Below are 19,221 nucleotides of genomic sequence, written 5' to 3'. Positions count from 1 at the left end.
GGGATTTGTGATCTTTCTGTGGTAAGGTCTCCTAGACTCCATTCTTCAGGATCTTTAATACTAGTTGAATGCATGGAGCAGCCTCAGTTAGTTGACAAGATCAGTGATTTTTTCTTTTGTCTTCCATTTTGGTATCCTTCAGGGCATAGGCTTTTTGCAAATGCTTGCTTGTACTTACAATAAATAGGTCGCGTGCCTCATTTCTGTGCTGTGCTCTGGTTATACAGTCTGGTTATGTAGTAAATAGGTCTTGTACTTCATTTCTGTATTGGGCTCTGGTTTGTATTTTTAGATTTAGACTGCCTCAAGCCAGCATGGGCCTTGTCCTAAGGTGGGTAAGGTGTGAAAGGAAGTAGGAGTATGAAGCCTATTCAGGAGATCTGGACTCAATTTTACCAACAATGATCTTTTGAGTACTCTTTGCTTAAAATTTCAAGTATTTTAGTTTTATACAGTTTTGAGGTTTTGTCCCATATAGAGATAGTTCCTCATTGGCCAAGTGGTTTATTTGCTTACCTACTGATTTGGTAGTCCCACGTTCAATTCCCCGCTCTGCCAACGTGAAATCAGAGGAATTTGTTTCTTTTGATTAGAAATTAATTTCTTGATATAATGTGGTTTGGATTCCATAATAAGCTGTAGGTCCTGTTGCTACGTAACTATTTGGTTCCTAGCCATGTAAAAATATCTGTTTGTTCATGAAACTTACCTGTCAGATATATATATACAGTAGACCCTTGACTCACGAACACAATCCGTTCCTAGACCTTGGTCGTGTTCCAAATTGTTCGTGACTCGGAGCTAATTTCCCCATAAGGTTTAATGGGAATAATATTAATTGGTTCTCGACCCCTACGAACCAATATATATTATGTATATTTTGCCTTATTTTACACAGATAATGTAAAAGTCAGTGTAAAAAACCTTAATATATCTAATAATATAATTTAAAATGGTAAACTAACACTATAAAAACGTTTGTAAAGTGAACACTTACTATGACTGGCGAGACTTCTGACTTGACGGACAAGAGAAGAGGAGGGTGGTGGGTGGGGAGGAGGTTATTGTGCGGAAGGAGACCCTCCCCCATCCAGGTCGGGGAGATCTCGTTCCGGAGATTCAACTCTTCTAGGTTTTTTTGGTGAACGTTTAATCACAAACTTATCCAATGTCTGTTGCCTTTTCCTTCCTTGCATAACTTTTCTGAAATGGCTCATTAAATTTTCATTGAGCATATTCACGATCCTGTTCGTAACAATTTTGTCCGGATGATACAATTCAAGGAAGCACTGGACATCATTCCACTTTTCCAATGCGGCTTTTATCACATCACTGCTGACATCTGTAACTTCCTCCCCAGCCTCCTCTTCGTCAGTTGATTGCTCCCGAGCAAGTTGCTCCTGCTGCTCTTTGTGGAGTTGAACAAGTTTGTCCGCAGTCAAATCTTCTGAATGTTCAGCGACCAATTCTTCAACATCTTCGTCGTTGACTTGTAGACCCATACTGTTGCCCATGGACACAATTTCTTGCACAATCTCTGCATCGAAGCCCTCAAAGTCACGGACAGTTACGCACTGGGGCCAAAGTTTCCGCCACGCAGAATTTAATGTGCGGTACGTAACTTCAGTCCATGCGTTATCAATGAGGGTTATGCAGTGAAAAACATTAAAGTGCTTCTTCCAAAATTCTTTTAAGGTTAATTTTGTCTCTTCAGTTACACGGAAGCATCTGGAGAAGAGCGCCTTCGTATATAATTTCTTAAAATTGCTAATGACTTGTTGGTCCATGGGCTGGAGAACAGAGGTCGTGTTGGGTGGAAGGAACTTGAACTGAATGAAGTCATGTTCACTGCAGTCAGCCAAGTACGAAGGGTGTGCCGGGGCATTATCCATGATCAGAAGGCACCGCAGGGGTAGCTTGTTCTCTGTTAGGTACTGACTCACGGTCGGCGCAAACACTTCATCAATCCACTCCATAAACAAGTTCCGTGTCACCCATGCTTTTGTATTGGCCCTCCACATTACAGGCAGTCTGGCCTTATTTACGTTGTGCTGCTTAAAGGCACGCGGGTTATTTGAATGGTAGACAAGTAGCGGCTTTAGTTTCAAGTCGCCACTTGCGTTTGAGCATAACAAAAGCGTAAGCCTATCCTTCATTGGCTTGTGGCCTGGGAGCGCCTTCTCTTCTTGGGTGATAAATGTCCTGTTGGGCATCTTCTTCCAGAAGAGGCCCGTTTCATCACAATTGAAAATCTGTTGAGCGACGTATCCTTCGGCCTCCACGAACTCGGCAAACTCAGTCACGAATGCCTCAGCAGCAGCCTTGTCTGCGCTAGCAGCCTCACCATGCCTAATTACAGAGTGAATTCCAGTTCTTTTCTTGAAGTTATCAAACCACCCTTTACTAGCCTTAAAATCATCTGGTGTGGCACTAGTAGAAGGAGTTTCCTTCAGCAAACTCTGATACACTTGCCGAGCTTTCTCGCAGATGATCGGCTCGTTTACACTATCACCTGCCATCTGTTTCTCATGTACCCACTTCAAAATTATTTTTTCTGCCTCTTCGAGGGTTTGCGATCTCATCTTGGTTAGTACTGTCACTCCCTTCGCAACATTTGCTTCTTTAATGGCATCCTTGTTTTTCAAAATTGTCGAAATTGTCGACTTGGCCATCTTGTACTCACTTGCGATATCGGTCACGCGAACACCACGTTCAAACTTTTCTATAATTTCTTTCTTTATTTCAATGGTTATCTTCCTCTGCACCCTCTTCTCACCATCACTCTTCACTTTCTTACTTTCACCACCACTCTTCACTTTCTTAGGGCCCATTATGAAGAAAATCACAAGTTTTAGCGCAAAAAATGCTAAGCGAATTGACGAACGTCTTGTACACAATGAGATGAGACAAAGAGCGATGCGTGGGTGACGCCGTGCGTGGGCGGCTGGAGGATGGCTGTTCCCATGGCAACTCAAACGCTCTCACGTGTGCTGGGCGATTTCGCGCATTTTTCAAATGTTTGTGTCTAAAAATTAGTTTGTGAAACAAAGTGAATTGTTATTTTCCAGAAATTTCCAGCATTTTTCAAATGTTCATGTCTCAAAATTAGTTCATGACCCAAACAGAATTTTTATTTTCCGCATTTTTTTTTGTTCGTATCTCAAAGTTAGTTCGTAGGTCAAGGGTGAAATTTTACCTATAATTTTGGTCGGGGATCGAGTTGTACGTGGGTCAATGCGTTCGTGAGTCAAGGGTCTACTAGCTGTATTTCCTGAAGTCCGACAGAAATTAAAAAAACTTACGACACACGTAGTGGGAGTCAGGTGGTTAGTTCCCATTCCTGCCGCTGGGAGGCGGGTATCAGGAACCATTCCCATTTTCTATTCATAATTTTTCTGTCGCCGGTGTTGTAAACAACAGTTTTCAGCACCTCCGTCTTGAATTTAGGAAACTTGGCTACTATAAGTACCCCTTTTTGATTTTTTGGTATCTTGACTTTTGGATCGGTGGCTAGGCACACGTTAATTGTGGATTTGATTGATTTTGGCTTGATTTCTCTTTAAATAAGATGTCTGGTTCTAGTTCGGCTAGCGCCAGGTTTTGTACCAAGAGTGAATGTCGAGGTAGGCTACTGTAAGCATCAGTAGACCCTCATACTTTGTGTAAGAGTTGCAGGGAGCATGATTGTATGTATGAAAGTCGCTGCAAGGAATGTGAGTGTCTTTCAGATTCTGGATGGAGAGCGTATGAGTCCTATCTTCATAAGCTTGAACAGGATAGGTTAAGGAGGTCTTCCTCCAGGAGCGTTTCAGGTAAACGTCAGGAAGTTCATGTTTCTCCTACTAACCCTCCTTTAATCACTACTCCTAACCCTGTAGTGTTGCCTTAGGGCCCTGAAACAGTGTCTGTGGAGGGTAATACCCTTACGCTAATCTTAGAGTCTATTCGTAATTTAGAATCTAAAGTGCTCGCCTTAGAAGGCAAAAGTGAAGGTGCAAAGTGCAGTGACAGTGCTCCTTCGTTTGTGGAGGGTGCGTCAGATCGGCCCCATTTCGCCTCTAGGCCTAGACCGCTGCCGGACTCCCAGGTTTCAGGGAGAGGGCATGTCGAAAGCCGCAGGAGGGTTACGGGGAACGCCCACCGATCTGACGTGCCTTCGGCAGTATCTGTTGACGCTACCCAGACTGCCAAGGAGCGTGCGCATGCACGTCTCCTCAAAGAGTGTTTCTCTTCTTCAGAGGCTTCCTCCCCGTACAAGGGGTACAAGGGGTGGAGCTCTCAGTCAGTTTCACGCCCGCTGAAAAGGAGCGTTGGTGATCGTGACGCTTCACGTCCAGTTTTTGCTCTCGAGCGGCGATCTTCGCCTGAGAGTGTGTTCACAGCCTTCCCGCCACAGAAGAAATGTAAAGAGTCATCGGATGATGACTTTTTTGAGCGCCCCAGTCGCTCCCGAACGCGTTCTGCGGCAGTTCCTGGGAGAAGGAAGAAGGCGTCCCCTCGCCCCTCGCCTTCTCACAGGATCAGCCCGTCACCTGACAGGGAATCTTCTCCTACTGAGAAGATCCTGCGCTCGTTGCAGCAACAACTTGCTGATGCTCTTTCTAAGAGAGGGACGCAACCACGTCCTCGGAGAAAGGATAACAGTCTACCAGTGAAGAGATCTAGAAGGTCTCCCTCTCTTTCTCCTCGCTCGTCTCTCTCTCCACTTTCGTCTCCTGCTAGAGTTCGTGCGGCTCCCCAGCGGCTCTCTAGAGGACGCGTAGAGGAAGTTACACGCTCTTCGCATGAAGCGGTATTACCTGCTCGTATGCTTGCTGTGCGAGATCTCGATATTTGTGTGGACGCTTCGGTGCAAGTTCAGGATCTTGACGCTCGGTCGGACGCCAAGCGAGCGCCAGTGACAACTAAGAGTGCACCAGCGGAAGCGGAGCGCGCACGAGATGTTAAGCGCGCTTTAGTGAACGTCATACGCACGCCAGTGGACGCCAAGCGTGCACCAGCGGATGCCAGCAGCGCGAGAGTGGACTCCAATCCCGCGCCAGTAGCAGCCAGGCGCGCGCCAGTGGACGCCAGGTGTGCGCCAGTGGACACCAGGTGTGCACCAGCGGACGCTCGGGTGGACGCGGATGTGGAATTTCGTCGTCACCCACCTGTTTTGAGGATCCTTTGCAAGTTACTTCGGAACTTAGAGAGGCAACCGGAGTTTCTATTAAGGAGTCAGCTTTGCCTTCCACTTCACAGCAACGCTCCTCTTGGAAACTTAGACCGGATAGTCTTGGTTCAGCCTTACTTCCTCCGACTTCACCTGTGTTGGAAGCAGAGGTTAGCGACGCTTCGGTTGAAGTTGATGATGAGAAACCGTTAGTGGCGGTCTCTTCTGACTACCAGGTATTGACCCGCCTTCTTCAATCGGAGTTTGGAGATACTTTTCATCCTGAAGCTCCTCGCTCTCCTCCCTCTCAACTTTCTTCTTCTAAGATCAATAAAGTCTCGGCATTTGTCAGAATGAAGAAGTCCCTTTCGACAAAGAGGGCTCTTCGCAAAGTCCATGACTGGATGGAGAAAAGGAAGTCTCAGGGAAAGACCTCATTTGCTCTTCCACCTTCAAGACTTAGTGGGAAAGCAGGCATATGGTACGAGACGGGAGAAGACGTAGGTATTAGACTTCCCTCGTCAGCCCAAGGAGACTTCGCAAGCATTGTGGATGCCTCGAGGAGGTCTCACCTGTCCTCTTCGAAAGTTTCCTGGTCTACTACGGAAATGGACCACCACCTTAAAGGCCTCTTTCGAACGTTAGAGGTCTTTAACTTTCTAGATTGGTGTCTGGGAGTTCTGGATGCCAAGTCTAGGAGTTCCGACTCGATTAGTCTGGGGGAGCTTGATTATATATTGTATAATTGTTATGGGTATAGATAAGTGTGATTATATATTGTATAATTGTTATGGGTATTTTATGCATTGTTGAAATATGGTGGGTGTCCTATATATAGACAACATGTGGTAGATTCTAGAAGGTGTCTGTTGATGTATTTAAGTTGTGTTGTGACGTCATAGGCTGTGACGTCATAGACAAGATGGCGGCGGCGTCGGCAGGATGTAAACAATAACACGGGGCAGTAGAAAGCACGTGTTGGTGGTGTGTGGTTGGTAGGGGAGAGCTCTCTGTCTGGTAGGAGTTGTTTTTTGGGTCGTAAGTCTTGTGGTGCTGGTGTTTTAAGGTGATTTCTGGAGTGTACTGGAGTTGGAGAAAGCGTACAGGTGGGTAGATTATTCATTTTTATAGAGAAGGAAAGGAGTTAGGCTAGGCCAAAATTCAAAGAGCTGTCCAGCGTAATGTCGTGTATGGACAAGGCCGTCAGAGATGGTTCGGAGGAGCTAACAGCTCACTTTTGCACAGGGCTCTTGAAGAAGAGATCCCTGTTTTGCAATTTCACAGCTAAATCCGTCTCTCCGTCACAAAAGGCAGATTTGCTCTTTGCTCCTTTTTCGGATCATCTCTTCCCCCAGGCTATGGTTAAAGACATTGCTACCAGTCTACAGGAGAAGGCCACGCAAGATCTCCTCGCACAATCTTCAAGGAGACCTGCGGTACCTTCGTCGTCGGGAGTTTCGATTCTCAAGAAATCGAAGCCCTTTCGAGGTAGTTCTTCCTCGAGACCAGCCCCTCGAGGAAGAGGCACTTCCAGAGGCAGAGCCACTGCGCTTGCCAAGAACAAGAAGTGAGACAGAAGTCCTTCAGTCACCGGTTGGAGCCAGGCTTCAGCTGTTTGCGCAAGCCTGGGAAGAGAGAGGTGCGGACAAATGGTCCTTAGACATCATAAAGAAGGGTTACCGGATCCCGTTCCTGAAACCACCCCCGCTGTCTACGACACAACCCAGGGATATGTCACCTTCTTATCGGGGAGAAAAGAAGCAAGTGCTATACGATCTGCTAGATCAGATGATCGTGAAACATGCCGTAGAACAGGTCTCCGACCAACTGAAACTCCCCCGGATTTTACAACCGACTGTTCCTGGTGCCAATAAAGCAAGTCGTGGGGAAAATGGCGACCTGGTTACTCGATGTCAGCAGCCTGAACCTCTTTGTCATCAAGCAGAGGTTCAAGATGGAGACACCTCAGTCAGTGATGGGAGCATTTAAGACCAGGGGATTGGATGGCTTCATTAGATCTCCAGGATGTGTATTTTCACGTCCCCATCCACCCCCAGTCGAGGAAATATCTGCGGTTTGTCCTGAAAGGAAAAGTGTTTCAATTCAGGGCTCTCTGCTTCGGACTCAGCTGCTCCGATGGTATTTCATTCCCTACTGATGAAGAACATTGCGAGGTGGCTTTCATCTTTCCAAAGTCAGGATCTCTCTCTACCTGGACGACTGGCTTCATACGAGCCTCCTCGAAAGACCGGTGTCTGGAGGACCTTCACACGACCTTGTCTTTAACGAAGTCCCTGGGGCTTCTTGTAAACCTCGAAAAGTCACATCTGACCCCTTCTCAGTCTTTAGTCTATCTGGGGATTCAGATGGACTCAGTGGCTTTTCGGGCTTTTCCGTCCCAGGGGCGACAACTAGATTGCCTAAGCAAAGTGTCAGCCTTTCTGGGGAAAGAATCATGCTCGGTGAGGGAATGGATGAGTCTGCTGGGGACCATTTCCTCACTGGAGAAGTTTGTTCCCTAGGGAGTTGCACCTCAGACCTCTTCAATTCTTCCTGGGCGAACAATTGGAAGCACCAAAACGATTTGGAATAAATTCTGGTGTTATCGGAAGAGGTGAAGGAACACCTAAGATGGTGGACCGACCCTTTGAAGCTCGCAGAGGGTCTTTCCCTCAAGCTTCAGAGCCCCGACCTAGTGTTGTTCTCCGACGCGTCTTCCGCGGGGTGGGGAGCAACACTGGGGGGGGGAGGAAGTGTCAGGCACCTGGAGAGGGAACAGGTGTCCTGGCACATAAACCTCAAGGAGCTGGCAGCAGTTCATCTGGCGCTCCAGTTCTTTCAGGACGAAAGGTCTCCGGCAATGTGGTGCAGATCAACTCGGACACACCACAGCCCTGGCATACCTCAAGAAACAGGGAGGAACCCACTCTCGATCCCTGTTCTTCCTTGCAAAAGAAATCCTGTTATGGGCGAAGGCACACAACGTCTCTATCCTGACGAGATTCGTATCAGGGGTAGAAAACGTCCGTGCAGATCATCTCAGTCGGCAAGGTCAGCAACTGCCGACGGAGTGGACCCTTCATCAGGAAGTATGCCAGAGGTTGTGGAAGTTATGGGGATGTCCGCTCGTAGACATCTTCGCAACTTCCAGGACAACGAGACTTCCGCTGTACTGCTCACCAGTTCTAGACCCAGGAGCAGTAGTAGTAGACGCTCTTCTTTGGGATTGGACCGGGACTAAGCGTATTACGCCTTTCCCCCGTTTCAAAGATCCTAGGGGGATGTGATCCAAGGAAAATTCGCAGGCATCAGAGGGTAGGGAGCGAGGATGACTCTCATCGCCCCTTCTGGCAGCGACCGACTGGTTCACAGAGGTCATGTCTTTCGAGTCAGACTTTCCGAGGACTCTGCCTCCAAGGATAGATCTACTTAAACAGCCCCACTTCGAGAGGAAATATCACAAAAACCTCCCCGAATCTGAGTCTGACTTGCGTTCAGACTATCCAGAAGTTGGCCAGAGTGAGGGGTTTTTTCAAGACCTGTGGCTAAAGCAAACGCAACGGCAAGGAGACCTTCCTCTATTGCCGTATACCAATCCAAGTGGGCTGTTTTTCGGAGCTGGTGCAGGAAGAAAGGCATTTCCTCCACCTCTACCTCTGTGAGCCAGATCGCAGACTTCCTTCTCTACTTGAGGAATGAAGTTCGCTTAGCGGTGCCTTACAATAAAGGCTACAGAAGTGTGCTTTCTGTAGTCCTTTAAGCATAGAGGGCTGGACTTAGCCAATAACAGAGACCTTCATGATCTCCTGAAATCTTTTGAGACTTCGAAGGTTTCTCAACCAAGAGTTCCTTCTTGGAACTTAGACATTGTTCTTAAGTTTTTGATGTCCAGCAAATTTGAACCTCTCAACTTAGCTTCGCTTAGAAACCTTACAAGGAAGACACTTTTTCTAACTGCTCTGGCGACGGCGAAGAGAGTTAGTGAGATCCAGGCTATAAGCAAGCATGTTGGGTTTAAGAACTGATGCAGTTTGTTCTTTAAGCCCTGTGTTCTTAGCAAAGAACGAAAATCCTTCCAACCCTTGGCCCAAGATATTTGAAAATTGGGTAAAACAAGGGGTTTATCAGATATCGTGGGTAGTGAGCCAGAGAGAGTCCTGTGCCCTGTCAGGGCTCTCAAATTCTATTTAGACAAAACAAAGGACTGTAGAGGACCTTCGGGCAACTTGTGGTGCTCTGTCAAGAAGCCTGATCTTCCCATGTTGAAGAACGAGGTTTCTTTCTTCTTGAGAGACACCATTAAGGAAGCTCATTCCACATGCAGTGATAGTGACATGAAGCTTTTAAAAGTGAATGCCCACGAGGTGAGGGCTATTTCGACCTCGATAGCCTTTCACAGAAATATGGCACTCAGTGACATTTTGAGTGCCACATACTGGCGGAGCAACTACCTGCGGGAGGTGAAAGCGACATACGAACATTGCTCGTCGCTTGGACCATACGTTGCTGCAGACACTGTTTTGGGGCGGCAAGAGGTCAGCACTCATCATTCCTTTAGTGGTTAGGTGAGCTTTTAATTGTGTTGTGGTTTTTGGTTTGGTTTGGGGTCGAAACCAGCCCCGAGGGGCGGATCTCCCTTTTTAGTCTAGTTTAGTGGGATACCTTTGGTAGACTAGGCCAGGTGGTTTTTTACTTCGTTGCCCTCATTGTATGGTCAATGGTCTAGTCACATCGTGGTCACGCCCCCGTTGACAGATCATCTTGAGTGCCACCAGCTTATGGGTCTCTACCTCGTGGCAACTCTAGTAGCACAAGCAAGACTTACGTGGCAGTAACCACGAAGCCAGCTATGCTAACAGGTAAGGAACCAAGATATCAATTATCTGCATGTATATGTTTCCTAAAATTCTATTCTGTCTCTTCCCACCACCAAAGGTGGGATTCAGCTATATATATATCTGACAGGTAAGTTTCATGAACAAAATGATATTGTAATGATACAATAAAGTTTGTTCATACTTACCTGGCAGATATATATAATTAAGTACCCACCCACCTCCCCTCAGGAGACAGTGGAAATAAAAATTATGAATAGAAAATGGGAATGGTTCCTGATACCCGCCTCCCAGCGGCGGGAATGGGTACTAACCACCTGACTCCCACTACGTGTGTCGTAAGTTTTTTTAATTTCTGTCGGACTTCGGGAAATACAGCTATATATATATCTGCCAGGTAAGTATGAACAAACTTTATTGTATCATTACAATATCATATTCTTTGGGCCAGCCCTAGGAGAGCTGTTAATCAGCTCAGTGGTCTGGTTAAACTAAGATATACTTAACTTTGTTCCATATACATTCTTTTATCAGCTTCTAGTTTAAGGGTTTTTTTAGTAGCTCTGTCCTGCCAACTTAACTTGCAATTATAAGTACAGTGTACTTAATAGTTTATGTGCATTTTACGAAAATTTAAATTTTTCAAACAACCTATATCTTCTTATGACAATGCCTGCTCCCCTACCCTGCAATTTTTTGCAACCTTGTCTTGGATCCACAACACAACACACCACAGCCAGCAGACAGACAATCATTTTCTCTCCTAATTAAAGATGGATTGTCCAGTATTTCTGAATGTCCATGAATTTATGACAAATTAATTGTACTATAAATCATTTATGTACTGGTATTTTAATTAATTTCCATTTTAATGTCATAATGTAATTGTAATTTCTTCTGTTTTTCTAGTGTTATGCAGAGTGTGATAACTGCCATACACATGGATGACTTGAGTACAGCAATGAAACTTATGCTTCAAGAATTGAGAAAAAGACCCTCCAATTTAAGACGGAATCACTTCCCCATTTATCGTGATCTTCTGTTCCTCGCATTTTCCTGTATACCCCCTGCTCAGCTTAATCTAAGTAAGTTCACCATTATGGAGAAACTTTCTATGTAAATAAACTATTTTAGAAACATTTTATCATCTAACCAGTTTAATAAAAAAATGTTAACATGTTTTTAATGTTGTGTTTAAACATAATCATGTAAGTTGTACATGAAGACATGACATGATTAGACTGCAATAAACAGGACTTGGCAAAGGATTCCCTGGTAATTATGTATTTTTTATATGACGTATGAATCATTACATTTACAATACTTTTAATAAGTCTCAGTGATTTGACCAGTAATTAATTCATTAGAAATTATAGTTCACTGATTCTTGGTGTTTAATGCCCCATCCCACATCCCAGGGAGGATATATTGCTCATTCTGCAATGTCCTGTTGTCTTAGGCACCATCCAAGGTGGCTGTAGCCACATCTACTAAAAATTGTATACTATCCCAGTGCAGAGTATATTTCCACCTTATTGTTTTATGTTGTCTGACAACCACCAGAGACTCAGGTATATCCCCTTCATGCCAGTTCATGTCTAGTGCACCTCCCATGGCTTTGATGTAGATTTATCTTATGTCTTAATATTATGATTATTTCTGCTTCATCACATTCTTTGCTTCCTTATGCCATTCGTTTTTATCCATTTCACTTCTTCCATCCGTAATTTGTAACTTTTTGGCTTAATTTTGCTAATCTTTTGCTGCTTCTATCATTTGAGTGCATCGACTTTGTCTTTATGTATTTTGTTGTTGGAACCAACATTTGGTGTTAGTTGAAGTTTCTTCTCTGTATATTCTTTAGCGATGCATAAGTACTCGTCATCTTGTTTTTATATACTACAGGAACTTATGTCTTAATATTATGATTATTTCTGCTTCATCACATTCTTTGCTTCCTTATGCCATTCGTTTTTATCCATTTCACTTCTTCCATCCGTAATTTGTAACTTTTTGGCTTAATTTTGCTAATCTTTTGCTGCTTCTATCATTTGAGTGCATCGACTTTGTCTTTATGTATTTTGTTGTTGGAACCAACATTTGGTGTTAGTTGAAGTTTCTTCTCTGTATATTCTTTAGCGATGCATAAGTACTCGTCATCTTGTTTTTATATACTACAGGAACTGGGAGGTTCATTTAATCAAAGAATATTTTCTTAGCATCTTATTGTTTAAATTAGGTAACATTAAACTTTGCTTTTCGTCTTGTTCCCCCATTGGCCCTCATCTCATCCTTTTCTTACCAGTCTGGTGTCCTAGCAGGCATAGGACTGCTGCATTTCAACATGTAGTTAAAAAGTTTGATTGTTTTATGTTTTGCCTGTGTGATATCGTTCACGTTTCAACTTGAATTCATGAGTTTGTTCATGCCACTTACCTGACAGATATATATATAGCTGTATTTTCTGACGTCCGACAGAAATTTCAAAACTCGCGGCACACGCAGTGGGCGGCCAGGTGTAGTACCCCATTCCCGCCGCTGGGAGGCGGATATCAGGAACCATTCCATTTTCTATTCATATTTTTTTCTGTCGCCGGCGGTCGGTAAACATCTGTTTACAGACCTCTGCTCAGGATTTTTTGGAAATTGACTCGCTTTTAAGTATCTGATTGATTTTTTGGTATTGAATTGGATTGTTGAATTGGCATGCGCGATAGTGGACCGTTTTTTGATTTTGGATTGACTTTTCTCTATAAGATATGTCTGGATCAAGTGTTGTGAGTTTCAGAGTGTGTGTGAGGGCTGATTGTAAGGTGAGGCTACCGAAAGCATCGGTAGACCCCCACACAGTATGTATGAGTTGTAGGGGGCTTAATTGTTTGATTGATCATCGGTGCAATGAATGTGAGAAATTGACTGATGATGAATGGAGAGTATATGAGTCCTATCGCCTTAAATTGGAGCGCGATAGGATCAGGAGGTCTTCCTCAAGGAGTGGTTCTTCTAAAGGTAAGACTAACATCTCTCCTGCACTAACACCTGTAGTGTTTACAACCCCTAAACCTGTGTTGCCTTCGGGCTCTGATTCTGTGTCGGGAGAAGCGAATGCTCTCTCTATGATTTTGGAGTCTCTTCGCATCTGGAGGGACCAAAAAAGTGAAAGCCTTAGAAAACTGGCTCGGATGCAAGTGTGTGATCGTGCCCCCAGTGTTGTGGAGGGGGCGTCAGATCGGCCCCATAATGCCTCTAGGCCTAGACTATCAGACTCCCAAGACCCAGGGAGGAGTATGTCGAAAGCCGCAAGAGGGTTACGGGGGCTTCCCACCGATCTGGCGTCCCTTCGGCAGACCCTGTAGCAAAGACCCAGGCTGCCAAGGACCGTGCACGAGCGCGCGTCCTGAAAGAGTGCTTCTCGTCCTCCGAAGCGTCCTCCCCGCGCAAGGGGTGGAGCGCTCGGAGAGACTCTCGTCCGTTAAAAAGGACGTTTCTTGCGGAGGACGCTTTCACGTCCTCTTTCGCCGCTTTCGTCGGAAGACGCTTATGATGTCTTTCCGCCTCAGAAAGAGGTAGGATCTCCTCCGATAGAGGACGCTAGGTTGCGGGCACAGGCGCGTTATACCTGAGAAACAGGTAGCTGTACCTGTGAGAAGGAAGGAGGCGTCCCCTCGCCCCTCGTCTTCTCACAGGATCAGTCCTGCTTCCTCTGCTCATTCTTCCCGACGAAGAACATTCTTTTTTGTCCCTTCAGGACCAGCTATCCTCGCTGTTATGGCTCAGAAGGACTTCGCCCAGCAGCAGTCGAGCCTAAGCGGAGGAAGGACCTTAGACTGCCTGTCAAGAGGACTAAGCAGTCTCCTTCGCCTTCTCCTACTTCGTCTCGTTCGCCGATCGCTTCTCCTTCGGCGATTCGCCGATCAATCGTCCATCCGCTAGAAGGACGTTACGTCAGGACGCTTTGAGGAGGACGCTCTGTACGAGGACGTTCGGCAGGACGTTCGGCAAGACGCTCGTCAGGACGCTTGTCCAGACGCTCGTCAGGACGCTTGGCAAGACGCTAAGCAGGACGTTCGTCAGGAGCTTGCCGGACGCTAGGCAAGACGTTCGTCAGGACGCTGGCAAGACAGCTCGCCAGGACGCTAGACAGGACGCTCGGCAGGACGCTCACCAGGACGCTAGACAGGACGCTTGGCAGGAAGCTCGCCAGGACGTTCAGACCTCCTTTCAAGACGTTTTTGGGGATTCTGATCAAGAAGTCTTACCCCCAGACGCTAGTTTACGTGCACAGGCACGTATGCCAGCGAAGAAATGTAAGGACGCTTCTCGAGCAGGTGAGACTGCTGCGGAAGCGCTGAGGACGCTCGTCCTCCTCAGGACGCTCTACCTTCAACGAGCAGTAAGCGTCATCCAAGAAGACAGCCGTTAATAAGGCTGCATCTAGCAAGGATAGGGGTGCCTTTGATAAAGCCAAGACCCGCCATTAGGACGCCTTCTTCCTGATAGACGGTCTCCTCTTTCCGTTTTAGAGAAGAAGGAGAGCTAAGAGTTTTCGGCTGAATCGGCTGAAGAGGAACCTGCTACAGCCCCTTCTATCTCGGACCATAAAGTCCTCGTACGTCTCTTGCGTTCTTCGTTTGAAGACAAATTTCAGCCCGCAGCTCCCAAGTCTCCTCCTTCGCAGTTTTCTTCATCTAAAACTGGGAAAACCCCGGAGTTTGTAGAGATGAAAACTTCTCTATCAACAAAACGTGCTTTTAAAAAAGCTCCAGGATTGGATGATACGAAGGAGAGACCAAGGTAAGACGACCTTCGCCTTGCCTCCAACTAGACTTAGTGGGAAAAAGGGGCATTTGGTATAGAACCAAAGATGAAGTGGGAGTTCGTATCCCTTCTTCGGCTCAGGGAGATTTCTCCAGCCTTGTAGATTTGCAGAGGAGGTCGCTTTTACCCTCTGCCAAGGTAACTTGGACCGCGTCGGAGACTGACCATCATTTGAAGGGTCTGCTCAGGACGCTGGAAGTCTTCAACTTCCTTGACTGGTGTTTGGGAGTTCTGGATATGCAAGCGAGAAGCCCAGAATCTCTTAGTCTGGGGGAGCTGTCCAGCGTGTTAGCATGTATGGACAAAGCCGTCAGGGATGGTTCGGAGGAGCTCGTATCTCACTTTGGAACAGCTTTATTAAAAAAGAGAGCTTTGCTGTGCAACTTCACAGCTCGTTCGGTGACGCCAGCTCAGAAAGCGGATTTGTTGTTTTCGCCTCTTTCGAACCATCTCTTCCCCCAGACTTTGGTAAAGGACCTGACGAACAGCTTACAAGAGAAGGCTACTCAGGACCTTTTGGCCCAGTCTACAAGACGGTCAGCCGGACCTTCAACCTCTTCGGCTGCAGTTCGTCCGCCTAAGAAAGTAAAGCCCTTTCGTGGGGCTCCCCCCTCGAGAGCAGCTCCTCGAGGGAGAGGGTTTTCACGAGGAAGAGCTTCCTTTAAGCCAAAGCCTTCCAAGTGAAAAGCATGTCCTTCAGACACCAGTCGGAGCCAGACTGAAGTATTTTGCGGGAGCGTGGAGAGAGAGAGACACGGACTCTTGGTCCCTCAAGATCGTGGAGCAGGGGTACAAGATCCCCTTTTTGGATCTCCTCCTCTCTTTCTACGACTCCCAGAGACCTTTCTCCATCCTACCAAGGAGAAAAGAAGAAAGTCTTGTTCGATCTCCTTCAGCAGATGATCGACAAAAAGAGCGGTGGAACAAGTCGCGGACCTGGGGTCTCCAGGTTTTTACAACAGAATCTTCCTAGTTACCAAAGCAGTCGTCAGGTTGGCGTCCAGTTCTAGATGTAAGCAGGCTCAATCTTTTCGTGGAAAAGATCAAATTCACGATGGAGACGCCTCATTCTGTTCTGGGAGCGTTGAGACCGGGCGACTGGATGGTATCCTTAGATTTGCAGGACGCGTACTTTCACATCCCGATCCACCCTCTTTCAAGAAAGTATCTAAGATTTGTCTTGAACAACAAAGTATGGCAGTTCAGAGCTATGTGCTTCGGACTGACCACGGCTCCGATGGTGTTCACAGTGGTGATGAAGAACGTAGCGAGGTGGCTACACTCTTCGGGAATAAGAGTTTCCCTATACCTCGACGACTGGCTGATCAGAGCGTCGTCGAGAGAGAAGTGTCTGAAGGACTTGCAGTTCACTTTAGCCTTAGCGAAGTCCCTGGGACTTCTGGTCAACCTCGAAAAGTCGCATCTGACCCCAACACAGTCCATCGTGTATCTGGGGATTCAGATGGATTCAGTGGCTTTTCGAGCGTTTCCATCCCAGGAACGTCAGCGGCTAGGCTTAGAAAAGATCTCAGCCTTTCTAAGGAAAGAGACTTGCTCGGCGAGGGAATGGATGAGTCTGCTGGGACCATTTCCTCGCTGGAAAGGTTTGTTTCCTTGGGAAGACTGCACATCAGGCCTCTCCAATTCTTCTTGGCAGACGAGTGGAAGGCCAAAGACGATCTCAATGCAGTATTGAGAATATCGATTCCAATCAAGAACCACCTAAGATGGTGGTTGGACCCTCAGAAGCTTCAAGAGGGCGTGTCCCTAATCTTTGAAAAGCCCCGACCTAGTGTTTGTTTTCAGACGCTTCCATCACAGGATGGGGAAGCAACACTAGGGGGAAGGAAGTGTCAGGGCTCCTGGAGAGGGGAACAGGTAGCCTGGCATATAAATGTCAAAGAACTGGCAGCAGTATTTCTGTCCCTGCAGTTCTTCGAGAAGAGTTTGGAGAACAAGATTGTTCAGATAAACTCGGACAATACCACAGCACTCGCTTATTTAAAAAACCAGGGAGGAACACACTCCAGAACGTTGTACTCCCTAGCGAGAGAGATTCTGCTGTGGGCAAAAAAGAAAAAGGTGACTATCCTGACGAGATTCATTGCAGGAGTGCAAAACGTCAGGGCAGACCTTCTCAGTCGTCGGGACCAAGTCCTTCCGACGGAATGGACCTTGCATGAGGACGTTTGTCGAGACCTGTGGACGCTGTGGGGACGTCCACTGGTCGACTTATTCGCAACGTCAAGGAACAAGAGACTTCCTCTTTACTGCTCCCCGGTCCTGGATCCAGAAGCAATCGCGGTAGACGCTTTGCTTTGGAATTGGACGGGCCTAGACCTATACGCCTTCCCACCATTCAAGATTCTGGGGGAAGTCATGAGGAAGTTTGCGGCCTCGGAAGGGACAAGGTTAACCCTGATCGCTCCGATGTGGCCAGCGAGAGAATGGTTCACAGAGGTCATGTCTTTCCTTGTAGACTTTCCAAGGACATTGCCCTGGAGGAAAGATCTACTCAAACAGCCTCACTTCGAAAGGTTTCACCAAAACCCTCCGCTCGAGTCTGACTGCGTTCAGACTATCGAAAAGTTGGCCAGAGCGAGAGGTTTTTCGAAAGCAGCTGCGAGAGCAATCGCACATGCGAGACGTGCTTCCACAAGAGCTGTTTACCAATCGAAGTGGGCTTCCTTCAGGGCATGGTGTAAAAAGGAGGGAGTTTCCTCTTCCTCGACCTCTGTGAACCAGATAGCTGATTTTCTGCTATTTCTCAGAAATGTGCAGAAATTAGCGTCCCTACCATCAAGGGATATAAAAGCATGTTGTCAGCGGTTTTTAGGCACAGAGGCATAGACCTGTCTGACAACAAGGATATTCATGACCTTTTGAAGTCTTTCGAGACCTCGAAGGTTCCTCAAATGAGACCTCCATCATGGAATTTGGATGTAGTCCTGAAATTCCTTATGTCGAGCACTTTCGAACCGCTTCAGACAGCGTCTCTTCGAAACCTGACAAGGAAGGCTCTTTTTCTAACTTCTCTTGCGACGGCTAAGAGAGTTAGTGAAATTCAAGCGTTTAGCAAGTTAATGGGATTCAAAGGGGACAATGCTGTCTGCTCGTTGAACCCATCTTTCTTGGCGAAGAATGAAAATCCTTCGAACCCTTGGCCGAAAGACTTTCGAGATCAAGGGTATGTCAAGTCTGGTGGGCCAAGAACCAGAGAGAGTCCTTTGCCCGGTAAGGGCTCTCAAGTTCTACGTGCATAGAACTAAAGAGGTAAGAGGTCCCTCAGGTAACCTCTGGTGCTCTGTGAAGAGGCCAGAGTTACCTTTATCGAAGAATGCTGTGGCTTTCTTTCTAAGGGACACCATTCGGGAGGCTCATTCATCTTTCCAGAAGACTGATTTGAGCCTCTTCCGAGTAAAAGCGCACGAAGTACGAGCCGTCGCTACCTCTCTTGCCTTCCAAAAGAACATGTCAATCAAGGACATCCTTGATTGCACCTTTTGGAGGAGCAACTCCGTCTTCGCCTCACATTACCTAAGGGATGTGAGAACGATCTATGACGATTGTAATGCACTGGGGCCATACGTTTCTGCGGACACAGTATTGGGGTCCGGAAGTAGCTCTTTCCCTATTCCTTAGTTAGGTTTAAGTTAGGTGGTTGTGTTTTTAGGTTGTGGTGAGTCTTATGTGAAGATCTCCCATCCTTTAGTTAGTTTTAAGGGGTTTTTGTGTATAGTTGGTCAGGTGGTGGTCAGTTGCTTCGTTGCCCTCATTTGTATGGCCTCGATGATCTTGTCACGCTGAGGTCTCGCACCCGTTGACAGATCATCCAGAGCGCACCAGCACTACAGGTCTCCACCTGGCTGGCAACTCTGTGATTAAGCAAAAGCAACCTTACGTGACAGGTAATCACATAGTCTACTTTGCAAACAGGTAAGGAACCAAGATGTATATCATCTACTTAATTTAAGTTTCCCAAAAAATCCTATTCTGTCTCTTCCCACCATCCGAAGGTGTGATTCAGCTATATATATATCTGTCAGGTAAGTGGCATGAACAAAATGTTATTGTTATTATACAATTAAGTTTGTTCATACTTACCTGGCAGATATATATAATTAAAGTGCCCGCCCTCCTCCCCTCAGGAGACAGAGGCATTAATAAAAAAATATGAATAGAAAATGGGAATGGTTCCTGATATCCGCCTCCCAGCGGCGGGAATGGGTACTACCACCTGGCCGCCCACTGCGTGTGCCGCGAGTTTTGAAATTTCTGTCGGACGTCAGAAAATACAGCTATATATATATCTGCCAGGTAAGTATGAACAAACTTAATTGTATAATAACAATAACATTTTTGTTGAGTCAAGTGCTGAATCATTTTCATACAACCCATATTTTTGTACATGAACTT

General features: G+C 46.4%; 1 protein-coding gene across 1 annotated transcript in view; it reads left to right on the top strand.

Moving 5' to 3' along the window:
- Window positions 1-19,221, top strand: part of LOC135213323 (DENN domain-containing protein Crag-like) — a 248,453-nt gene that overhangs the window by 212,549 nt on the left and 16,683 nt on the right. The window contains exon 15 of the mRNA XM_064247304.1: window positions 10,897-11,072. Coding sequence (XP_064103374.1) covers window positions 10,897-11,072 — 176 coding nt within the window. The remainder of the gene's footprint in view (window positions 1-10,896; window positions 11,073-19,221) is intronic.

This window comes from Macrobrachium nipponense, chromosome 42 (genome assembly GCF_015104395.2).
Source record: "Macrobrachium nipponense isolate FS-2020 chromosome 42, ASM1510439v2, whole genome shotgun sequence".
NCBI lineage: Eukaryota > Metazoa > Arthropoda > Malacostraca > Decapoda > Palaemonidae > Macrobrachium > Macrobrachium nipponense.
This window is presented reverse-complemented; position numbering and strand designations above follow the sequence as displayed.